General features: G+C 33.4%; 1 protein-coding gene across 1 annotated transcript in view; it reads right to left on the bottom strand.

Moving 5' to 3' along the window:
- Nucleotides 1–651: 651 nt before the first annotated feature.
- The window catches only part of ODR4 (odr-4 GPCR localization factor homolog), a 34643-nt gene continuing 9731 nt past the window's right edge, over nucleotides 652–25563 (bottom strand). The window contains exons 5-14 of the mRNA XM_046682942.1: nucleotides 23632–23738; nucleotides 22572–22608; nucleotides 21643–21783; nucleotides 19971–20066; nucleotides 19070–19138; nucleotides 16944–17072; nucleotides 15913–16003; nucleotides 11201–11386; nucleotides 2138–2248; nucleotides 652–937 (exon numbers count right to left, since the gene is read on the bottom strand). Of these exons, the coding sequence (XP_046538898.1) occupies nucleotides 870–937; nucleotides 2138–2248; nucleotides 11201–11386; nucleotides 15913–16003; nucleotides 16944–17072; nucleotides 19070–19138; nucleotides 19971–20066; nucleotides 21643–21783; nucleotides 22572–22608; nucleotides 23632–23738 (1035 nt within the window). The 3' untranslated portion in view covers nucleotides 652–869. The remainder of the gene's footprint in view (nucleotides 938–2137; nucleotides 2249–11200; nucleotides 11387–15912; nucleotides 16004–16943; nucleotides 17073–19069; nucleotides 19139–19970; nucleotides 20067–21642; nucleotides 21784–22571; nucleotides 22609–23631; nucleotides 23739–25563) is intronic.

The raw sequence follows: 25563 nt of genomic DNA, 5'->3' as shown, positions 1-25563 counted from the left end.
GATTCAGATTTATCTCATTTTTGATCCATGACAAACTGCATTCAACAGTGCTACAAGAGTAACTGCCATCCAGAAAACCACTGTTCACCTATAAGCTTAATATATTATTTAAAATTCCCAACTCCAAATGTGTTCCTTTTTATGGGGGAGGAAAAATAGGAAGCTCCTGGAGATTTCCTCTACTTTATTTGAGCCTATTAGTACATTCAAAAATATATTTTTTTCAGGATCTAGTTGTTTTATAGTACCTAGTCTAAAGTACGGCTGCAAGCAAAAGTCTTATTTAATATATTAAAACAGTTATAATATACTAACCTGAGGAAAGCACATGGTTTATGGCAATCCTTACAGATTCAAACCTCTCTGGAAGGATTTGCTACCCCTCAAACAGAACTCAATCAGTATTTTGGAACTGAGTCTACATTATAAAGGTCCTAGAGCATGAACTTACCCAACAGGTTGTCGTCCCACTTCGTAGAAATTTCTCCTGTTGTTCTATTACTAAGACATTCAGTCAACCTGACTATTCAACTTTTCAATGTCCTGATCAATATGTGATCCAGATCAATAGAACTAAAATCTGTGAAAATAAACCACCATTTTGAACATTTTAAAAAATAGATAATAATGATTTGTTACATGCAACTTCCATCTAGACGCATAACTTTATTTTTGGAAGCCTGAGCCATCTATGATATAAACACAAGGCAGCTGGTGATTTCACTTTAGTCAGAAACACACCTAACAGGCATTATGGCAGCAGATCTGGCTGCTGTTGTCTTAAATGCAGATGGATTGTTTGCATCTTTATTATTCATAATTGTTGGTCAGGGTTCTCTGGATGATCAGGACGCTCTCTGTGTCTCACCCTAATCACTGAAGTAATGAAAGGAGATACCCGCAGCAAGGACTGCCACTGCAAATGCTGCAACCATACCTACAAGCGAAACAAACACAAAACAAATGGAAATGGAATGAGCAAAAGAAAGGTTTAACTGATCCTAGGCTGTGAAATGTAGGTAACTGATGGACCTAAACAACCACACACACACACACAAACACATATACCTATACACACATATGTATGTACTAGAAGCCAGCAAAGTCTTAGAGGAAAATGGAGCAATAAGTTGAAAGAGTAGACTGCAAAGGTTGGACTGATAATCATGTACTTCATCACCTTAGCAAAACCTTAAAAAAAAAAAAGACTGTCTCTCTTAAACACGTGTGTGCACTCACACACCTCTAAGAGAAAAACTAACACATACTTTAAAAGGCTTTTCTAAATATTCATAGTGACATTCCAGCTGTCTCATGCTATTTAGTTTAAACCAAAAAGACAGCTCCAATGGGCAGTGGTTCTCAATCAATTACAATGCGAAGTCACTTGTATAGCTATTGAAAACTACGGAAACTCAGATTCCATCATTATAAAATCTAAGAATTAAGTCTGGGTTGGTAACTTTTTATTTATTTTTTCCTGATTATTGTAAATTAAAACAAAACTGACCAGAGTAGTCCCCACACACACACACACACTCACTTAGGTAAAAGAATTTAGGTAATTAACTTAAGTTTATCTAATGAGTAAGTGACAAGAAAAACAACTAACGCTTCAGGCTACTAACTCTCAGTCAAAAGTCTTCATGCTCATTTCTAAAATTGGCATTCCACTAAACAACGAGTCTACATGTTCTTTGATCAATAAATCTGAAAAATGTTAAAGTAACTGCCACAGTTCTTGGAGCTTTTAAAATACTAAAGCAATATAAATTTCCAGATTTGAATTGGACTTTTTTCATACAACACATATCAAAATCTTCCACAATATCAACCCTGGGAATACCAATTTGGAAAACATTGGTCCTACTATACTAATTGATTCCCGAAACTCAACATGTTTTCCTTCGCAAAGCACGCAAAAACTTAACAGGAAGTGTCATCTTTGAGGGCACTCGGGAAAATTATTTATAAATCTTTGTATCTCCAGGACCTAGCACTTTCCATAATATTCCATAAATACTGGCTTAATCTAGCACTTTTAAGGGAGCAAAATGAAAGCAAAATAATTTTAAAGTAATAAGAAAACTCAAATCTAAAATACCATCTTTTCAATGTTATAAAAAAAATAGGATACCTATGTTGTGCTGAATTTTCACTAATATTGTAGTTTTAATTGGTTGTTTTGGTTGTTCATCATCTGTGCCGTCCAGTGAAGCTTCAGTATTCACAGAGGAACTCAAACAAGCTGCAAGAGGATAATAATAATAAATGCTAAACAAAATGAGAATAATTACCATTTTAAAATGAGTTTTAAATAAGAACATTATAAAAAATATATACAATGAGCTCCAGTTTCCTTCAACTTGATTTTTTTATAACATGATTATCATCAAATGTAGGTGAATTAAATTTCATGGAATATATGTCAAAATGACATAATTTTAAAAATACTTTATGTAGTTTTATAACTGACCGAAACCAGAGATCCACACAGCCAGTTCTGAATCTTTCCCACAAATTCTAATGTGTTTACTATATGGTAGTAGAGATAAATTGATACCAAATATCAAACCAGAGAGTAACAGAATAACCTTCACTCTTAATTTGGATTAATTTTATATCATTCTTATTGGTGGTTTTAGAGATGAATAATTTCAAATAATTAGATATTAATAATAAAAGCAGAGATCAGCAAACTGCAGCCCATGGGCCAGACCTTATGTGCCCCACAAAGCCTAGAATATTTACTATTTAGCCCTATACAGAAAAAGGTTGCTGACTCTTGATCTAACCTGAAATTTGAAATACACAAGCAAAATAAAACCAGAAATTTGACCTTAAAACAACTCAGCGTTAAGCAAGGCAAGTACATTATCTCATTGCACAAATGAAAAATAAGATCTGAGAAATTAAGTGGATATTTGAGGGTCATGGGCAGCAGAACTGAGGATTCAAATACAAGTTCTTTTTCTACTTCATTATGCTGACTAGAATTTATGTAGGTTAGCCTAGCTGAATTTATACAATACTGATTCAAAGTATTTGCACTGAAAATATCTTTAGAGATCACACACATCAGTGGTTTTCATTTTTTTACCTAGTGCTAAAGAAACTGACAGAAAATCCTAGTATGTAAAACAGATGAAAGCAGCATTAACTCTGGTTGAAGCAAGGATGGAGGGCTCCTGGAGCCAAATGCCCTGCTTCCCCTCAGATGTGGTAGTGGAGTGCTGTTCTACAGAACTCTGGGGAACGACGTTTGAAAGCAACTACTTCATGTTGATCCCTTTATTTACAAGGAAGAGAAGAGAGCCACAGAGTGAGAGACAATAAATACTATTGTTTAAATTCAAAGTAAAATAACCTATTGCTTAGATTTAAAACGTCCTTAAAGACATCTTTGTATCCCAATATATTAGCAGACTCACAAGGATGACACATCCACTTATGAAATACATATCTGTCAAACCAAAATGAATGAAAGGAAAAGAAAAAACTCGCCTCCTTCTCAGTTTCCCATGAAAATAAGTTTACTGTCGTTTTCAGAAATAATCCTTAGTAATAACCTCATTAGAATGAAAGGTACCATCAGTCTTTTTTTTGCCTCTTCGAGCACATGACTAAAGTACTTTAAAACCAAACAACATTCCTCTCTTTTTTTCTACTCCTATATCAAATAAGTCACAAAGACCAAAAAATAACACTTTATTTCTAGACTACCTTAGCCCACCAGCTTCAAATTTCCCCTAACTTCATCTATAGGTCTAAAAGTTGAATAGAGCACAATTTTATTCATGTTAAAACACACACACACAAACTTTGGCTTTTCTATTAGCAACTATTACAGCTAAAAAGCTTTTCATTTGGGCCATTAAAATCCTTACATAACAAATAAAAATAATGGATGAAGCATGAATTACAATTATTTGCTACAGGAATTTTTTTTACTTGAGTATTTAAAGAGCATAAAAATGGTTTTATTTGTCCTGATATATTACTTACACATTTAATATTGAATTGTTATATGTGAAGATCAGGCTCTAGTTGGTCCTCTGGACAAATAATTTACTTCCATAAAAAAAGTCATTTCATTGCTCTACTTCCATTTTTAAATCTGTCATACAAAATTATGTTGATTTGATATAAATTTGAGGTAATTTTACTGAAGCAGAGCACTTTTCAAGGATGAATAAGGCCTTGTCATAATTTATTTGTGTTTGCTTTGGTGGAAGCTTGTAGGACTTTGTTTTTTTATATATTTTTTAATTAATTAATTTTTTTTTGGTGAGGAAGACTGGCCCTGAGCTAACATCTGTGCGAATCTTCTTCTGTTTTGTATGTGTGACATCGCCACAGCATGGCTTAATGAGCAGTCTGTAGGTCTGTGCCTGGGATCTGAACCGGAGAACCCCAGGCTACTGAAGTGGAGCACATGAACTTAACTGCTACGCCACCGGGCTGGCCCCACTTGTAGGATTTTGATTCAAATCTTAGACACTATGCCATTTCACCAATACTTTAACATGTTGTCTGAAATTTAAATGCAAATAACACGTGATTCAATAGGAAATTAGATCTTAACCATTCCTTAAAACTAGGTAATTTTAACTTTAGACAAATCCCAAGTTAATCACATAGGAAAGCAATCTTCTTGAGCAACTGTCAACAAAAGAGAAAGCAAGAGCCATGATAAATGCATGCTAAGTTGTAGATGTGTTCAGATTTCATTCTAAGCTGCAGACAGGTAGGCAGGACTATTAAGAAGCTTGAAATGAAACGTCAGGACTTGAACTCCTTCCTTCTCTTCTTCCCCATTCCTGAATCCGAAATTAAGGAGGTTTCACTACAGTTAGTGATTTAGCCATAAAAGTACATCTTTAGTATTACTTCTTTTCTCTTTATAATTATCATTGTTTAACCAAACAAGAAAAATTAATTTCCGCTCTGATATCAAGACAGAATCGGCAAAGAGTAGCTTCACCAGATTTTAAAGGTGCGTCTCCAAATTTTTAGCTGATACTTTTTGGCTAAAGCACATCTGAATTATTAAACTAATATCTACTAGGAGATGACTAAAGCATCTAAGAAATTCTAAAGCCATAGTTATCCCTCTCCTTAAGTGAGTCATATTGACAAACAAATTGTTCTTCATCCTTTACGTCATTTAAAAGTATGTTACTTTAAGATACTTGGCAAAATATATATTTTAAACCTAGCAACTACTTGGCAACTATATTATAGAACAGAAATAATTAATAATAATCAAGCAAATAATGAATACTTAGAAAATAAAGCCAGATACTCAGAATAAGTTTAACATTCCTAAATGTATAGTAACTGATTTCAATTTTTGAATTTGAACATTTGAACTCTATTTTTTATGGTTTATTTTATATGGAAGCTTTAACATCAAATATTTAAGAAAATCTATGCAAACTATAAAACATTAATTTCCATACTTTAATATTAACGTTTTTCATTATAATTCAGAAGATTCATTATGTAAAAGTCTTGTAATAATGCTAATTATCACCCTACATTTATGTAACTTACTGTTTAGAGTATTTTCCCTAACATTTTTACTAAATTCTCCTATCAATCCCAAGAAAATCTGGGGTTCAGAGTGGATCTGTTTAAGGTTACATAGCTGTCACCTGGACTCAGCTAAAGTACTATGCTGGTAAAATTATGCATCTAATATTTTTGAGTAAATTAATAAATGAATGAATGAGTAAATGAGTGAATAAGTGAATATAATTCTCAACCAATAGGATGTTTATGTAAAAGCACTTAATTTTTCTACTAAAATGTTTGTTTTTACTCTATCCCATAATTTGGGTACGTGTTATTTCACAATTAAAAATACACTAATTACTAAATCATTCCTTCTAATTCAACAAATACTTGATGAAGCAAAACTAATATAATTCCAGACAAAGTCAGATTCTTGTTCACAATGCATCTGACACCAGCATTCAATTCCTAAAAAGCCTAGAGTTACCTCTACTGTATTCATCTTTCAAAATGAACTCAAATGTCACCTGCTCTGAGCTTCCTCTGAATCCCTGACAGGGATAGTGCCTGTGCTAAATGTTCTGATAATTCTCTGTTCATTCCTCTATTATAGAACTAATCACCTTATTTTGGAAAAGTTCATTTCTCTGTATTGCCCATCATACTGTGAGCTTCTTGAGAGTCAGGACTATATACTTGATCTCTAGAACCCTAATGCCTAATACATAATAGGCAATCAACATACAGTAATCAATCATTCAGTTGAGATTTATGTAAGTTTCAAAACCAGGGCAGAGTCTTAAAAGAATCATATCGACCATACTGAAGTACTATCTTCAGTACATTACGTAATATTAGAAAAATACATAATACCAGAAACCACGAGTTTGACACAGCGTACATATAAGTATACACACCTAAACTTTCCAAACTGCTGCTTTGTTTCCTTTGTTCTCGTAATATTATACTCTTTCTACTCAGTTAATCCATCTCTATACTAGACTATCAGCATAAAAAAAGAAATATAGATAAGAAATAACTTTAAAATACAGTGTGAAACATACAACTAGGTATCAATATTAAAAGCTTATGAAAATCGAAACAAAAAAAGCAAATGGATTAATATTTATATATCTAAGATTAAAAAATTATTTTAAAGTACTTCATAGCTACTAGTTCATTCTAATATTTAACAGAGTACAAACAATGCTAATGATAGAGCTTACTGAAGGAAAGCTGAAAAACAGAATTAAAATATATTTAGTATAGATACAAATGATAAAACCACTCATTACGGAACAGCGTTTAAATCTGATAATAATAGTTAAGAAGTAGATTATCTTGAGGCTAAAAATAAATTTTTTAATTACTTGCAAAAATATTTCAAAGAATCATTCAAAACTCTGGGGCTTTTAATATATTTGGGATCATCTACTGTATATTATAGAGCATCAACTGCATAAGTGTGTGTTTTCAGTTTAAAGAGAAATATAAAAGTAGTAATAATAAAGAATAAAAAACTGAATTTAGAATTTACTAAAATTTGAAAATACTAATGCCAAACCTTTGTAATTATAGATTATAAGTTATTGCTAACCTACAGTCAAAAAATCTTTTTCTAGTTGAATTATTAACCAAATACTGGAGACCCTAAAATTCTGATCATTAATCTTAAGTTCTCACTCTTAGGATCTTACTACATGCTCTACATAATAATGCCTACACATTCTATCTTTCAAATCACATTATAGGCTTTTTGAGGAAAGGAATCTGGTCCTTGATTTGTTTTTATCACACCGCCTTAAACAAAGCACATGTTTAATAAATATCTAATAGACACACTAAATGCTGAAAACTAGAATTAATATTTCTGGGGCAACAATTACTGCTACATATTGTCCTATGTTTTAAACGTTCTCTACCCCTTAAAATGTTCTCCACTATTGACTCATAGAGCTCCAACTATTATATCCTTCGTCATGTTCAGTGTAGTGCACTACACAAACTTTAAAAACCTTACTTCTGGCTAGGCATAAGCTTATAATTTTTCAAGCATGAAATAAGTATAAAAGAAGATATAGTTTCCTAAAAATGACCTATTCAGTATATGTCAGTCAGTTAGTAACAAATATTTATGAATACCTACCATGTTTTAGGCATGGAGCTCAGATACAGAAGTAAGTATTCTCGGTACTTACTCTCAAAAATCTTACAGTCTAATGTGGATGATTAACATTAAATATGCAACATTAACATTAAATATGATGAGTTAAATAATTACAAGCATGCAAAGTAATGTAAAAGAGTAGCACAAAACTATGATTAAATATAATGGAAGCATTCACCCAGTCTGAGCACATAAAAGTTAGTATCTACACAGGTGAAAAAAATTCTATTTAGCACTCTGAGACAGGATCAGTATCATATTGATCTTTGGACTCCAAGCGCTAGGACTGACAAAATCAGTAATTTGTTCAGCCAATGAACATTTACTGAGTACCTATAATCTGTTGGAAAGTTCTGGAAATGCAGCAGAGAGCAAGAAAGGCAAATCCTTTTCCTTGTGAATCTTATAGAAAAATCAAGAAATGTACACTAATATGTACATATAATGGTTTAAGAAGAGTTCACATTTATTGGGTTTTAGTTTCATTTTGGGGAGGTTGTCATGCAAGGCTGCCATATACTACAGTGATGGAAGCTACTTGGATTTGTGCGCGTGTGTGAGGAAGATTCAGCCTGAGCCAGCATCTGTTGCCAATCCTCCTCTCTTGTTGCCTAAGACTAGCCCTGAGCTCACATCTGTGCCAATCCTCCCTCCATCCTGCACGTGGGAGGCCTCCACAGCATAGCTGACAAGCGAGGTGGGTCCACATCCAGGATCCGAACCAGGGAACTCCAGGCAACTGAAGTGGAGCACATGGAACCTTAACCACTCAGCCACCAGGCCGGCCCCCGTGGATTTTTTTTAACCTGCCTTACAGGTATAAAAAATGGCTATTAACCTCTGTTATTACCTGAGGTTAATAACTATAATTAACTGATTTTTAAAGTATAACTACATATTGAATAAAATAAAAACTAGTGTATAAACTCATGTTTAAAATACAACATGGAATTAGATAAAAGAAAATCATTTCTTAAGATGACAGTAGTCTTAAAGAAATCTAAATGAAATATCTCTCTTCCTACTCTTTTATATCTGATTTTTAAAGTAAGTTGTGAATGAGGGCAAATTTTGCATACAGTGCTACCATTAGTCATTCTTAATTCAGCAAAGTGATATGTACTAAGAGTATGACAAATAATTCAAAAGAATATGAAAGCCATACATGATAACAGATACAAGATTCTAGCCAACAAATGAGAAATTATACTGACATAAGATGAAATTAAACAAGGATAATGTAACGTCATTCATTTAAGTTTAAAATTTTTTAAATAATAGAATGAAGAGAGCCAGGCTAAAATAAGTATCTAGATTAAGGAAAGTAATAGTCCTATAGTCTGTATTGGTTAGGTCCCATGGAAAGGCAGTAAAACAAAATTGTTAGGAAAAAAGCACAGACTCTAGAACCAAACTGCCTTGTTCAAATTCCAGCTCCATCATTTACTAGCTACATAACCCTAGGAAAGTTACTAGACCCTTCTGAGCCTCAGTTCTCTCATTTGGAAAATGGGGCTTATCATAGTGTTGTTATAAGGATTAAATGATTTAGTATTTGGAAGGCTCTTAAAACAGTGCCCAGCACGTATTAGGTTCTATATAAATAAGAGCTAATATTATTATTAGAGTAATTGGTTCAATTCAGGATAACATATTTCAAGAAAGGCAAATCAGAATATATTTAAAGAAGTTTTTAATCTTTCTTAGTTCACCAATGCTTTGAAAGCTTACATCTTTTCCTCAGAAAAAAATTACACAATTACATTCAAGTGGTTTTTGGATCTCCCGAAAGTCAGCTATGACCCCAAGGGTTCTGGACACCACAGGAAGGCAAACAAAGTGGTAAGAAAAAATGAGGTCTGGAAACTATAATAAAGAGAACAGTTAAAGGTATGTGGGAATACTTGGCTCTGAAATCTTTAGAACATGACAGTTGACCTCAAATATAAAACATGGCCTCAAGAAAGAATTCATGTGCTCCAGATTACTGAATAAAGTATAAGTTACAGGAAGGCAGACGGGTAGCCAGAGTAAAGGAAGAACAGTCTAAATACCAATCTGCTAGAGATACAGATTTCAGTATTCTAAGAAAGAGAATGAACTAGGTCAACTCTAATGAGCCCACAAAAAATTCACCCAGGTTATCAACAATAGATGGGTCAACAACTATCGTTAGACACTAGTGACAGAAGTGAACAAAACAAACAAAACTTCCTGCCCTCGGAGTCTAAGTTTGGTTGGCAAAGATAGTGTAGTTAGTAATCCAGGAAAACATATTTCAGAAAGTAGTAAACATTTTTATCAGTCTACTTTCAAAATCTCTATCAGATAGGGAATATGCTATAGCTTTACCTTTTAAAATGTTAGCTTTCACAAGACTGAAACACAGCCGCTGCTTTAACATCAGATACTGAGCAATTCAGAGTGGCTTATTGCCCTTTGAAACAAACTTCCTGTTCCATACCATGATTAATACTAACTTGGAGCTATTGATAAATAGCTGGTGGTCTCCAACTGACGTAAGGCTTCACTGACAGATTTGAAATTCACCAACCAAATACTTCTTTGACTCATCATGGTAACAAGAGCACTCTAAATCAAACACTCTACTCTTGTCGGGGGTAGGAATTAGTTAAGCAACAGAGGGATAACTAGGAAATTAGAATTAGAAAAAGGACTTAAAAATTGCTATACCCATTTCACAAACATCCATATTCATAAGTAATCTAAAGACTTTCTACTATGACACCAGAAATTTCAAGATTAATAAATTGCTTTGTACTCAGTATTTATTGATACTTGCAAATAATTAGTTCTATCACATATTTTTAAATATTTCAGGAAGACCATCATACACCTACATGTTTGCATATCCTGCTCTTAATAGAAATAAAAACAAAAACAAACCAAAGCAAAACAAAACAAAACAAAAAAAACCAGCCTTCCAAAATGTAAGGTCAACTGTGAAAGTGATGGCTAGGGGAAAAAATGTGTTACACAATTAGATAGTATGGCAAATTGATGCTCTAGAAAAATAATCTTCATCTAATTTTTGGAACAGCCCATTTTAGTTTAATATCCCAATAATACGATGGGGAGAGGAAAATAAAGGGAAATAGAATGGAGAAGGCGTTTGATAGTGTTTAAAAGACTTTGTGACATGATGCTTAACCAAATAATTAAGATAATGTATTTTAAGAAAACTTTTCTTGTAATAAAAAGAAATCCCTTAAAGCTATATATTTTCACCTATTTAAGGCTGAACTTGTTTTAAGAAGATCTACTTGTGAGGCTTGGAAAATCCTAAAGTATCTTAAATTTTGGTACAGTTTTCCAGGAAAACACTGACCACATATTTATATATTTAGAAATCAAAAAGACACAATTTTAAATGCCTCGAAGTGTTGAACAGAACCACCTTTAAGGAAATCTAAAGACACGATATTTAAACTAGATGTCTCATAGGTAATCTTAGCAGTAGTCTAATCAGGTTCTTAAATAACATCATATAATTACCTGTGTTTATTTCCTCTGCAATTTCCAAATCTTCTATTTGAATCATATGATCTAACATTTCTATAAAATGGGCTCTGATTTCTTCAGCTGATTCATCGCCAAATTTATAATCACATAACATTACAGTGGATCCCGGAACGGGGACAAAAACTCGGTGAGGGAGGATGTGGAACTCTTTTTCAGAATCTAAAAGGAGAAGGAACATTATCAATAGTTAGATAGGTCTGTCACTGGTATCAGTGATATACAGTTTACAAGTCTAGGAAAGCATATACTAATAGAAATAAAACCTAGGTCTTTTCATTTTCTAATTGACCTGCACAAAATTGTTCTTACTGAATTCTGCTTTACCTCAGTACCCCTGGCCTCTGCAAGGGACCTAAATGCTACTCCTACGAACAGAAACTTACCAGCGCCTTCAGTGTGAGGATGTTGTTGATTACACATTCCTGCATTATCCACTGTCCTATGAAGGAATACTCAGGAGAGAATTTTGTCCCTGGTCTCAGAAATTGTTGTTTTTCTTGTTTGTTTTGACTTTACAAGTATGGAATTTTATAAACAATTTTTCCCTTCTTCATGCAAGTTTGGAGCCAAATTAGTGGCCAACCTACGTGAAGTGTAAAGGACATGATAGCACACATATCTGTACTAATCTCACCACTGACTTCATCTTACTAGATGTCGCCCCTATATGAGCACATACAGGACATCAAGATGTACGTTTTGTGTATTAATCTCTCCTCCAACTCCATCTTGGTTTCTTTTTCATTTTCCCTTTGCCTTATTCTTACTACCAAGATTTGTTTTATCCTGTTAACTTGTAACGCCTTTTTGTAAATACTTAAATCATTTTTAGAAAAAATAACCTGGATCCAAATAAATAATGAATAACTATGTTTCACTCTTCTTTGAATACTGATAAAGTAAAATATAATATTTTCCTCAATTTCTAACAGTCACTGGTCCACATAAACACATAATTATTGTTTGGTTCAACACCATTATTCTAATGATCTGTCAACAGCGACAGAGATTTTGTCTAAAGAATGACCTCTTTCAGCAATGGATATGATTTTAAAAGGTACCAATATACGGATCAAGTAGAAAACTAGGGCTCACTTTAGTAATAACCTACATTTCCTCATCAAGAAACTAATAGTAGCTTTAAATAAGTATGAACAGAAGATGATGAAGAATGCCTTAGGTGTCACGGGACTTAAATTACACAACTTAAATTACATGTTCCTGCCAGATTCTGCATATTATCTTGTTTTCATATGAGAACTGTGAGAATAATTTTACTCTTTAACCAGACTGCCTCCTAGCTGTTAAATTATATTACTGCAATTTGTTCTGTAGCACATCAACTGTCTACATATTGAAATTAGGAATATATTATTTTATTTTGGGCTACAGTTTCCTGGAACAGATTAAGTTCAAAACTTTCAAAGATGCTATGTGTATGTGTAACTGGCATGTAAAATTTTAAACCACTTCAAACCGTATTAATCCTAGGTTTGCCTAGAAAAGAGACAAAATATGCTTGCTATAAAAACCAATGTTAAAGAATTGGTTGCAATGAATTTAAATTACTCAGCAAAAATAAAAAGTATCATAATTTTAAAATTACAAAGTTAAACTAGCCATTTAGAATCTAAATAAGACCAAATTTTCTAGTTGGTCTGAGGTTAAAAATGGGAAGAGGCATCATTTTTAAAAAACCGCATCTCAAAAAGTACTCTAAAAAAGAATCCTTTAGGAATATTCCCACAGCAGAGTATCTGCTGCAACATTATTTGCATAAGCTCAAAACAGAGAAAAAAATTTAAATTTAAGCCAATATAATAAGAATTGGGTTTCTGCTGGTTATGAGTGGAATCTCAACTCACACCAGAGTATTACAGAAAATTTTATAGATTAGGTGATGTTTGAGTTTACTCTTAAGGGATAAGCAGACATTTGCATGAAGGGATGAGAAGTGGCATCCGGAGAGTGAACCATGACCACAGGCAAAGAGGATTACACGTGTTCTGAGAGGCCAAGTGGCAATGGACGGATGTGGATGTAGGGATGGAAGAAGGTAAGAGGCTTCACAACTGATGACCTCAATTCTCACAATAAGTAGGTGATCTACTAAGAGTAAGTCGGGCAGGATTGAAAGTAGACTGATACAGAATAGTGAAGAAGGTCTTCTTCTTAGGGGGAATCAGAAAAGAAGAAGACTAGGATAAGTAAAAGGAATGACTGGAATTCTTCTTTTATTTTTTACTGTCATTGACGTATTAAGTTCTTTCATCTGGATAGCCAGAATTCAGAGACTACGTCTACTTTAAAGATTAGTAATGTAAAGTTAATATGCCCTTTGCAGACTCCCTTATGGATGGAAAAATAGTCTAGTTCAGGTTAATTTCATGGCATATATTCTACATTTTACCATATTATAAATCTATAAGATCTAAAAGTATATAAGAAACATAAGCCAAGTAAAATGAGGACTAAATCTTAGATCTAACAATTTGGTGTGTATATAGTCAACTTCAAAACTTACATTTGTTTATATTATTATATTTGCAATTTATTCTTTTATCTTGATATCTTAAGATCAACTAACATGTTACTGGAATAACTATCCTGTTACTGAAGTTGAAAAAACATATTTACATTTGGTTTCTTCTGAAATATAATGTTATACTTCCGAAAAATTAAAGTTAAGAAGTTTGAAAAACAACTACCATAAGGTAATTCTCTTCTTTCATCACCCCCAACATAATAGTTACTACCACTTATTGAGGGCTTGGCTTACCAGCTTGTATTAGAGGCTTTAAAAAACACCATCTTATTTAATCTCATAGCCTCAAAAAGTAACTGCTGTAATCCGTTTTCCATGTAAAGCAATGGATGCCTAGATAGGCTAAAACATGTGCCAGAAGTCCCTCCACTGGTGGCAGAATAGACACAGAACCCAACAACTTCACTCTTTGCTCTTTCCACCAAACTACACTGCCTATTCTCTTCACACAGGCCTCAAAGGCCACTCATTTACTAGTGAAAACTTTTTTTTCATTTTTTCAAAATTTAGGTTTAGATAAAAACATTGACTCCCAATATATCAAATTTAATGTATAAATATCACAATTCCTATTAGAAGTAATTAATTTTACTGATTGGACATCAGCAAAAAGTTCAAAATACTAACATTTAATATAAAATGATACCAGGACAGTCAGATAATATCATTTTTAGGAAGCATTTTTAAATGGAATAGAGTATTTAACTAACGTGTGTGATAAGATAGATCTTTGACATTAAATGGTGGAAATATCCCATGTCCTTGAAAATCCTAAAATTCACAGCTCAGCTGTAATACATACTGTTGCTCAGAAAGTGAAGTAATATTTAACACCATGAGAGCTATCACACACACAAAGTCAAGCAGCAAAAGCAAAGCCACACTGAGATGGGGCTGCTAAGCTAAGTGACCAGGTTCCATGTGCTTCCAGAAACAGAAATCTCAATCCAATTGCTGCATTTCATGTCTCAGCAAAACTGTACATTATTAGTGGATGGAACTGCAAGGTTCTTTGTGAAGTACAGGAAGGACAAATGTTAAATCTGGCAATTCCAGAAATCTATCACACTAGGAATATAAGAAAGCATTATAATTAGTCTACCAAACTTAAAGCACTGGCTATCAGTAATAGCAAAAGAAATTAGTCATATGGAGGAGCTATGTTTGTTTCTCACAAACTTAAAATGTACCTTTAACAAGCTAATATACGTTTCAATTATGTACATATTCAACTGTGACTGCAAATCCACTCACATGTGAATGGCACAAAAGGTGGAGATGAATGAGTTGCTTCAAAAAGCATACTAAATATTATAATTTCTTTATGAGTAAGAAAAGTTATTTTTAATACAAATTACTGAAATGGCATAAACTGTTTATGTTTCTGAAAAGATGGAATAATTATAAAAGGTTAAGACATCATGACCCAGCCTTATTCAAATCTGTCTGTTAGAATAATAGATGAGAAGTGTATAAACTACTATACAAAAGAAATTTCATAAGAATAAGTGAGATCAATTGCATATATACCACAAATTAATACCTACTAAAGAATCTATTATATAATAGCACTAATAAATATTTTGATTATGAATAAATTCTTGGAAAAAATCTCATAGGTACTAGTAAAAAATATTAGCTTTAAATGTTAACACAATTTATCCATTCTAACAAAAATTCACACAGAATTTTTAAAATCCTCCCTAAAATTGTTAAATGTTGACAGATTTTCTATTACAGTTATACACCACATAATGATGTTTCAGTCAAAGACAGACCACATATAGGATGGTGGTCCCATAAGATTAGGACCATATAGCCTAGGTGTGTAGTAGGCTTTATCATCAGGGTTTGTGTCAGTATACTCTATGATGTTTGCACAGCAAAATCATTTAACGACGCATTTCTCAGAATATATCCCCGGTCCTTAGGTGACACATGACTGTATAAGGTATTCAAAAGCTTTTTTTGGGGTGGCAACTGAAAAATTTTCATTCATTAAGAAAAGTAAAGGTGACATATTACTATAAAAGATAGATACAGTTAGTTATAAAAGATGATATATCTATTATATCTTGACATCCTATTATTGTATCAGTTGAACACATGCAAAAAAGAGTACTTAATTTTATACTCATAACTTTTTTTTCTGGAATTTCATTCAGAAGCAGATCCTCAAACAGCATTTCACAACGGTCCGCAACTGTATTCAATATATCTCTCTTCACTGCCTATGGAAAAACAAAACAAAACAAATCACAGTAAGAAATAAAGTGTTACTTTATATTTGCATTATTTTATTGACAAAAAAACCCCATATAACTGGTTTCCCGTTACAATCATCCCCACAAAAATAACTGGTACATTATTCCATTTTTAATGTCCATTTATTTAACATGCTTGTTAATACATTAACAGTTTAATAGCAAATTTGCCTAGACTTCCTCTAAATAGTAAATTAAAACCAAACAAATGAATAAAATTTTGCAGCTAAACAAATAATGCTAGTGTTCCAAATTAGGAAGTACATAACTATGACAAAAGTGCCAGTTGTCCTTTTTTAAATTTCTGAATTTACATAGATTATAGAACACTATCTAATTATTCTTCCTATAAATGCTTTTCCTGTTATTTAAAAATTTCAATTTCCCTCAGAAGAAATGTATCAAATATACTAATATGTCATAGCTGTGGAGCACTTCAAACAAACTTGTATAATCATCATTTTAAAAAAGACATAAGAGGGCCGGCCCCATGACCAAGTGGTTAAGTTCACACGCGCTGCTTCGACGGCCCAGGGTTTAGCCAGTTTGGATCCTGGGTGTGGACATGGCACCACTCATCAAGCCATGCTGAGGCGGCATCCCACATGCCACAACTAGAAGGACCCACAACTAAAAATACACAACTATGTACTGGGGGGCTTTGGGGAGAAAAAGGAAAAGTGAAATCTTAAAAAAAAAAAAAGACATAAGATACATATTCTACATATGAAAATTTCAGGACCAATTACATGATATATTTGGACCATCCAATAGATTGGGTTTTTATCCGTTAAAATCAAATTAATAATTATGAAATCTGAGATTGAAAAAAGATAAAATTTTAGGATTTTTGAATAGTTCTGTTAACATGCTTCTGTTTCTCATATACCAGTTACTCCTTTTGTACCTGCACAGCATCTTTAACCTTGGGTTTATTGCTATGAAGATAAGCTCTGCATTTCACAGCACCCTTAAGGTTTACAGAGCCGCTGCAGATCTGGACTGTGGCTGTGGATCTGTGGTCTGAATTCAGAAGCTGAAAGACAAAATCTGTTTAGGCTCTAACAGCCAACAATTATTAACAATGTGAAACATTTAAACATTATATAAGCCATTTCACGAAGCAAGACATTTTTGACTGAACCAAGTTTTAAAAAACATTCTCCATAAATTTTTTAAAGGCCTTCATATTTCCCCTTATAAGTTATGTATTATTTTCTGAGTCTTTTGAATGTACTCTGAAATTAAACACAATTACATCTAGATTTTTTCTTACTAAAATAACCATCTAAAGTACCAATATCCATTCACTAAAATATTCATTCACCAACACATTCACTAAAAATATATTATTTGCAGATTACTCAGATAAGTACTGTTGAGATGAAAGGATAAATAAAGAAGACATGATCTAGTGGGAGATATAAGATATACAACATAAGATTTGTACAAAAATAACTGGAATACAAAGCAGAATGTGACAAACATGGTAAAATTGCAAGCAATGTATAGCCACTCATTTACTTTCAACTCAGAACTGTCATAGACCGAAAGTCCTGCTATATTAACTCCACAGCAGAAAAAAGGCAAGTCAACTAGGCCTGTCACCAGAAAATGATGTTAGTGGTTGTAAAAAATCATTTACATCTCAGTCTCACTCTTCTTTAGTCTAAGTGATGTTAGTTCATGCTTGGTTTTGAGATGTTTCACAGATATTTTTAACGTTATTTAAAATAATGTCGTAAGGTTAATGGGAGTGGGACTATATAGAAAATAAAAGATGAGCTTAACACTGCAAAGAAAGAAACAAGACTAGATGGAGGTTGAGTGGGAGGAAAGTGGCACCAAGTACTTATTGACTACCTACCAAATATTGGTCATTTTAAAGTTTCCAGCTGGCTGACCAGGGGAATGAGTGACAAAAATAAATTACGTTATATGATATTAAATATTATAACAGTAAATTATTTCTTATGATACTATCTTCCACTCTTGTCTCTATATTCCCACACTCTATACATCTCCCGACTATATTTTATCACTAAGATAATTCTAATTGACTTGTTTAATAAACCAAGATATCACATAAGCGCAACTAGTGAAAAGCATATAGGTAGAGGAACAGCCTTAAAACAAAGAACACTTCTAAAATCAAAAGGAAGGAGGAAAACAAAAGACTAAAAATACTTTTAAGGTATTGAGAAGAGAAATTGAGAACAAATGTTGAGTGGCATAAGTCCAATGACAATTTAGTAATGATCTATTGCTAAAGACAGAGAAAGTAGAAAAGAAATTAAAATATCCTCATATGCCAACATCTATTTTATTCAGTTAAAAAAATACACAAATCCTGGTAGTATTTCCGTTTCAACATTTCCAGTATAATATTGAAATGAAAAGTTTTCTACAAACATGGATGAATTTTATACCCTGTCTATTCTCTAGGATAATTTCAAGCAGGATTAAAATTAAAGGCATGCATACTTTTAGGAATAATTAGTGGCTTTAACTTTTTATTTTTCCAGATAGCCAACTTTCAATTTCTGAAAAGAAGAGATGTGTAACTTAAAACCACCATCTAAAAATATAAAACTTGCTAATAGTTTGTGATTTTTGTCAAATCAGAGGAGGTATAAATCTACGTCAAATTAAGTATATGACAACTCTTGGTACGTATGTGCACACATCTTTTACTTTTAGTTGTTAAGAATTGCAACTCTGCCTACAAACCTTACACCCAAAATATTATACACAAATATGCACACACACGTAGTATGTATGTATATGTATACATATATTTTTAAATTGCTATCTACTTGATGTTAAAATTTTAATCACCTTGCTGCAAAAGATCCACAAAAGTTTTATTAAAATAATGTTTCTTGGGAATAACTTCCCTAAAACTACATGCATTTCACAGTCCCTTATGGCTCTAAAACTTTTTGATTCTCTAATTATAAAGATAGAAACAATTTCATTATGCTTAGTCTAAGAAATAACGTATTTAGACAAGTAGTATTTTAAAATATTTACCAACTGTGTTAGCACTCTGACATCAAAAGAATGATTAGTTGCTTGAGCATTTCCTCTAGAAGATTTTTTCTGAAAAAACACAAAAGTTAAAAAACTAAATTGTTGAGATTGGAGTGGAACATAAAAGACAATTTCGGAACTATCCTACACATACTAAGAAATTTAGAGAAAAAAAGTCGTATTGCTTTTATTTTAGCTTTTTCTATAGATATGTTACTTTGTGTAACCTCTATCAATCAACGTGTACTCTTAAAAACCATTAATTCCTTGCTTTTATTCCTCTAAAGCAAGGATTGGCAAACTATGGCCTATGGGTCAAATCCAGACTACTATCAGTCTTGAAAATAAAGTTGTACTGGAACACAACCAAGATCATTGATTTACATACTGTCTGTGGCTGCTTTCCTGCTACAATAGCAGAGCTGAATAGCTGCAACAGAGACCACATGGCCCGCGATGTCTAAAATATTTACTATCTGGTTTTTTACATAAAGTTTGCTGACCTTGCTCTAAAAAGAGAGATCACTAAAGATCCTCTTCAGACCAAAGTTATTTTAGAAGCCCATATAGATGCCTCCTATAAAATGCCAAACTTAGTTTTTAAACAGCTATCAGGGCGGAACATGGGTCTACAGTTTTAAGTAGCTGATAATTTGGAAATCACAAGAGTTTTGGATGACACTCTCTTCTTCAGGTTTCCAGATTCCGATTATTTCAGAAATAATCTCCCACCATTTTCTCAGAAAAACATTTGTCTTTTACTTTAAAAGACCTTAGAAATAAGAAGTAGATGAAAACTGTCTTCATGAAGACAAGGACTAAAGAACTAAGGATAAGTCATCTTTTATTTTTCCCTAAGCACAAATAATTTCATAATTAAGATGATTTTCTCTTAACTCACCTGTCCTTCTAATAGGTCACAATCCTCATCTTTAACTTGTCCGTTAATCAAATAAACACCGTTTTCTATTTGCTTGGCCCAGCGTGCAAGTCCATTCTTAAAAGAAACACAACATGGATATCTTTCAGAAATAATGCTTTCTCGATTAAACCCCCTAGAGTCTATTTTTTCCTACCTAATACACTGAAATATTAAAAGTCCCCAAGTATCAGTAACGTAGCACTTAAATTCAGTCTCATAAACAACAACAAAAGTATACCCCCAATTTTTGGCACCTTATCCATATTTAATAAGTTTTTCTAATCTTTATCCCAAACATACATATCACAAACTTAGGAGGCTTTATAACTACATGACCACAGTCAAATAAAATTCAATAGTTCCCATTATCTTAAAAGAAAGTCAGATGGGGCCTGCCTAAGGGGTGTAGTGGTTAAGTTCGCACACTCCACTTCAGCAGCCTGGGTTTGCAGGTTTGGAGGCCAGGCACAGACCTATACCACTTGTCAGCCATGCTGTGGTGGCAATCCACATACAAAATAAAGGAAGACTGGCAAAGATGTTAGCTCAGGGCTAATCTTCCTCAAATAAAAAAAAAAGAAGAAGATTGGCAATGGATGTTAGCTCAGGGTGAGTCTTCCTCAGTAAAAAAAAAAAAGTCAGAAAGGATAAAGAGCTTCAAACAAATATATACAGTAGTATTAAAGAGGAAAAAATAAGCAAGCTCCATTTGCCTCCTTAAACAGGAAAAAACAAATGAGATATGAATAAAAGAATGGTATAGAAACACAAAAAACAGATTGAAAAAGGGAAAACAAAACTAAAGACCAAGAGAAAGCAAAAAGACCAAATGGTATATCTTCTTACACAATTATATTTTATGTAACCACATTTTACAATGTACAGAACTATATGTTAATTAACAAATATTTATAGAGCACCCATTATGCTAAATATATTATTATTATGACATTGTCCCACCTCTAAATTTCTAATCTGGCTGGAGTAATAAATTAGTTACCCATAATTTTTTTTGAAGAAGAAGATTAGCCCTGAGCTAACTACTGCCAATCCTCCTCTTTTTTTGCTGAGGAAGCCTGGCCCTGAGCTAACGTCTGTGCCCATCTTCCTCTACTTTATACGTGGGATGCCTACCACAGCATGGCGTGCCAAGCAGTGCCATGTCCACACCCGGAATCCGAACCAGCGAACCCTGGGCTGCCGAGAAACGGAACATGCGAACTTAATTGCTGCACCACCGGGCCAGCATCTTAGTTACCCATAACGATACCACTATAATTAGAATGCAATTTTTGAGGATTAAAAAAAGAATGGCACAGGGGACTGGCACCGTGGCCGAGTAATTAAGTTCATGAGCTCCGCTTGGGTGGCCCAGGGTTTCACCGGTTCGGATCCTGGGTGCAGACATGGCACTGCTCATCAGGACATGCTGAGGTGGCATCCCACACAGCACAACCAGAAGCACTTATAACTAGAATGTACAACTATGTACTGGGGGGCTTTGGGGAGATGAATTAAAAAAAAAAGATTGGCAACAGTTGTTAACTCTGGTGCCAATCCTTAAAAAAAAAAAAGAATGGCACAAACAACCAGAATAAAAGCAGATAATCTATTCAGCAATCACTAAATAAAATTCATTTTACCCTGATACCTTTGTATTTTTCTCCAGAGTATAGCTGACAGAAGTAGCAGACAGTGGAATGTGAATATTAATATGAACAGTACATTCTAAAGAAAGCCATGAAGCTGATAGTCCATTTTGATACTTCCAATCTGCTGGTTTTGCTGAACTCTTTAGCAGTGGGGGAGGGAGGAAAACATAAAATACGTAATTTAGGCAAAATACATGGATCAATAAAACCTCATAAAATGTACAACCTAATAATTCATAGAAGTTGATATCTAACATGTTTGGCCAAATTCTTTCATCAAACGGCAAGAGGTTAGAACTAAATAGAAACAAAGCATGCATTAACTTCAGTATTCTTCAGTACATGCCAGGCAACCTTGGCAACTCCCTCCCGCAGTGGTAGGCTGAAAGAGTGTCAGATAGTTCCATGTTTAGAATTCTGACAAGTCTTCTGGTCCTCTAGTTCTCATCCATAGCTTCAACAGCACTAATTTTGAAGCTTCTGATGTGGAACAAATAATCACTGAGCTACTACTAGGCACCAGACATTCTCCCTTCTGTCCCATCCTTGCTAGCAGAATACTGCAAAGTTTCTCATTCATATTGCTTTAGACTAAATCTTAGTCTAGATTCTGCTGAGCATAGGTAGTTTGCATACTAAGCACTGTAGCTACCAAAAGCTCAGACACTTTTACCATCAGCCTCTCAAATATAATACTAAACACATAAACAAGATAGGGGGAGCTTAATAAAAATATTTTAAAAATAAAAACAAACATAAATTTTCCTTGCCTGTAATGAAATTAATATTTCAAAATAAAAAACTACAGGCAGTTGTGGACATCAATAAGGAGGTGACAGCACTGAAAATTATTAAAACTAAACAAAGAATTGAATCATTTTAAAAATAGTTTGCAACAGAAAAATCTTTAAAGAGCAATTTTTCTTACCTTTGGATCATGGATATCGTATGTTCGACAAAATATTCTTTACTAATTAAGGATAAAAATGACCAAAAAAGAGAAGTAATTCTTGATAATCAAAAGAAAACAAATCATCAAAAAATAAAGTGCATGCGTCCAAGAGTTTTTACAAAATCATACCACTTTATACACATAAGATATATCCACATATATGTATGTTTGTACAAATATATACATACAAATTGCTCTGACTATAGTACTTGTGGTGCTTTAAACTATTTCCTACTGCTTATAAATACTGCTAATCAAGATGAATAGAATGGAAGCACTTGCAAAATTTTCCTCAAATACACACCCCCTATAACAAACAGAAGTGCTGTTTTGGATGGAGTCAAACCTGAGAATGTTTACTGGGTCAAAGGACCTGTACATGAAACTTTCTAGTTATGTAGCAAAAGCGCTACAAGCCCAGCTTCTACACGAATGATCACTTTTTGAATTCTGTCTTTTGCCAGTCCTAACATACTGGGCTCTTGCATTGCTTTGCTCCCTTGGGGAGGCTGCCTCTTAATTGGGAGGTACCTTGCCCTGGCAAGATGCAGATGAAAGGAAGCTACGGAGGCCCCATAACTGACTTAGTGTCACTTGATCTTGGACTGAAATGCAAAATGTTTTGGATGTCCTAATACTGTACTGCTCAGCGCACCTGTGCTTTGAACTTAACGTTTTATCTATAGGAATTACAGGTGGAAATTTAACATAATGAAAGCGTTACTTTGCCTAAGCTGTCATCTACCTCTCTGCAGGGGACCTATTGTGCTTCAATGTACTTCAACATGGGGGTAGACAGCTGGTAAAGAGCTCAGAATCCCCATCCTTGCCACCTCTCTCAAACTCTTTACAACCTTGAGACATGATTAACAACCATTACTACTATTACTATTATTGGCATTCCTAATTATGTATTTGCAGAAAAACTTACAAACTATGCCTTTTTAAATGATGACTTAAACAAATGTTTGGGAAAAAACCTTGCAGGAACATTATTTTGGTACCCTAGACTTTTAAACACCTAAATAAAAGATACTTTTTTGTCGAAGAGCAAATGTGAAGTGTCACTCGTTCTGAGACCTCCTCCTCTGTGAAATTCCACAGTCTCTTTTTATTCATAGATTTTTCCACAGCAAATACTAGCTGAAAGAGAGAAAAACACACATCAATTGAATACAAAATGAAAGAAGGAAAGTTGAGTGCAGAAAAAGACAATTATAATGTCCCTAAGCTCCCACCTAGCTTTAAAATCTCATGATTCTGTCATTAAATTTTCTTTTCTTTAAAAGTGCAACTGATCATTAACCATTTGGATTCTATTTTTAGGGATACATAAAAATTTGGTTTTAAATAGAAAAACATAATTCATTGTCATTAATGACCAACTGGACATGAAAAACTAATTTTGGACAACTAACATTTAGGTGAAGTACTGAATAAAGACTTCATTTTAATTAGAATGAGAAACGACATAAATTTTAACCTATAAAAATGGAATACCTCATCTATTCAGCATTTCTTACTTAAATGTCACAAAAGATTTAAGGCAACATATAAGGACACAAAAAATATAGTAATAACATAAACTAAAAGTGAAAAAAATCAGAAATAGTGGCAAAAATTTATTCCAGAAATAAGAATTATAAAAATGCATATTTGAGATAGGGAGCGGGGTCATAAATTTTGCTCTAAGCTTTCTAACAATAATGTGCACAGGGAAACCTAATTAGTTACCTAATTCACATGGTCCATAAGTTGAAAACAAAAAACTGATCAGAGGCACCACTTTCTTGATTATAATATCAAAAGAAATTTCTTCAAAGATGGTATTATGTAATATAATGAACAAAGTTCTTAACAATGACCTTACAGGAGACATTGACAAGTTTTATAAGGTTATTTCTTACAGTGTCCTTCAATGCAGGCCAATAGAAACAAAGTTAGATAACTGAAACTCAATAATTTCTGAAATACAGCCTTTCTGAAGTCTTATATGCTTCTTAGGAACAAAAGAGACACAAAAGCAAAAGGAAGACGTGACTGTGTCTAGCACTGCGCCTACATTCACCTCATTCAATCCAGCGCCAACCACAAACGGATGCACAATGTCATTGAAACACATAGATTTAGATCAGATTGCAAAATGCCAAAGAGGATGAACAACTGTAAAAAATACATTTATTTAAAATGAAAAAAATGGCAGAAGGTTGAATAACTTGCCAAGGGAGAGGAATATCTTCATTTTTTTCTCTTACTCCCTTAGGTACAAATACCAAAGGTTTTAGGGTGGGACATCTGATAGGAAAGAAGGTTACAACACTGGTAGTATCTGTAGCATCTGGGATTCTTCTCTACACACTTTTTTACCAGAAAGTTTTTTGGAATTCTGTGGGGTTTTGTACTTTTCAAGATTATGGGATATGCCCCTCCTGGGGTGATAAATAATTTTCTGAAGCTTCACTTGGATCCTGAATACTAAAAGCGATGACAGCTGGGTGCATAGAGTTTGCTTTAGGTTTGGGCTTAAGGGGTAAGAGCTTGCGGACCTTCATATTATTTCTAGACTACGTTACCCAATTTGCTGATGTAGGAATAAAAAAAAAAGCTGGGGATTCATGATAGACACTCTGTCCAAGAATAAAGAGTAAGTATCTGATTGTTATTACTTTATGTTTTATTCTCAGGATCCTGAGAGAATTGAACAGGTGAAGAATCCCAAAACCTATTAATTTCACATTATAACAATCACTTGGAACTAAATGGAAGGTCTAGCAGAATACTGTGATTGCACAAGAACAACTGTTAAACTATCACAACTTGTGTCACAATAGTAAAAAATTATCTTTAAAACAAAGATTATTTTAAAATATGTATCTTTGATTGAAAATATAGATATCGACATTTTTTACACTTAAGATACCAAGCAACACGGTAGAAAAAGCTGTCTCAATATAATCCCAGCATAAAG

The sequence above is a fragment of the Equus quagga genome, chromosome 13 (assembly GCF_021613505.1).
Source record: "Equus quagga isolate Etosha38 chromosome 13, UCLA_HA_Equagga_1.0, whole genome shotgun sequence".
Classification (NCBI taxonomy): Eukaryota; Metazoa; Chordata; class Mammalia; order Perissodactyla; family Equidae; genus Equus; species Equus quagga.
Note: the sequence above shows the minus strand (reverse complement) of the source record. Positions and strands in the feature narration are given on the sequence as shown.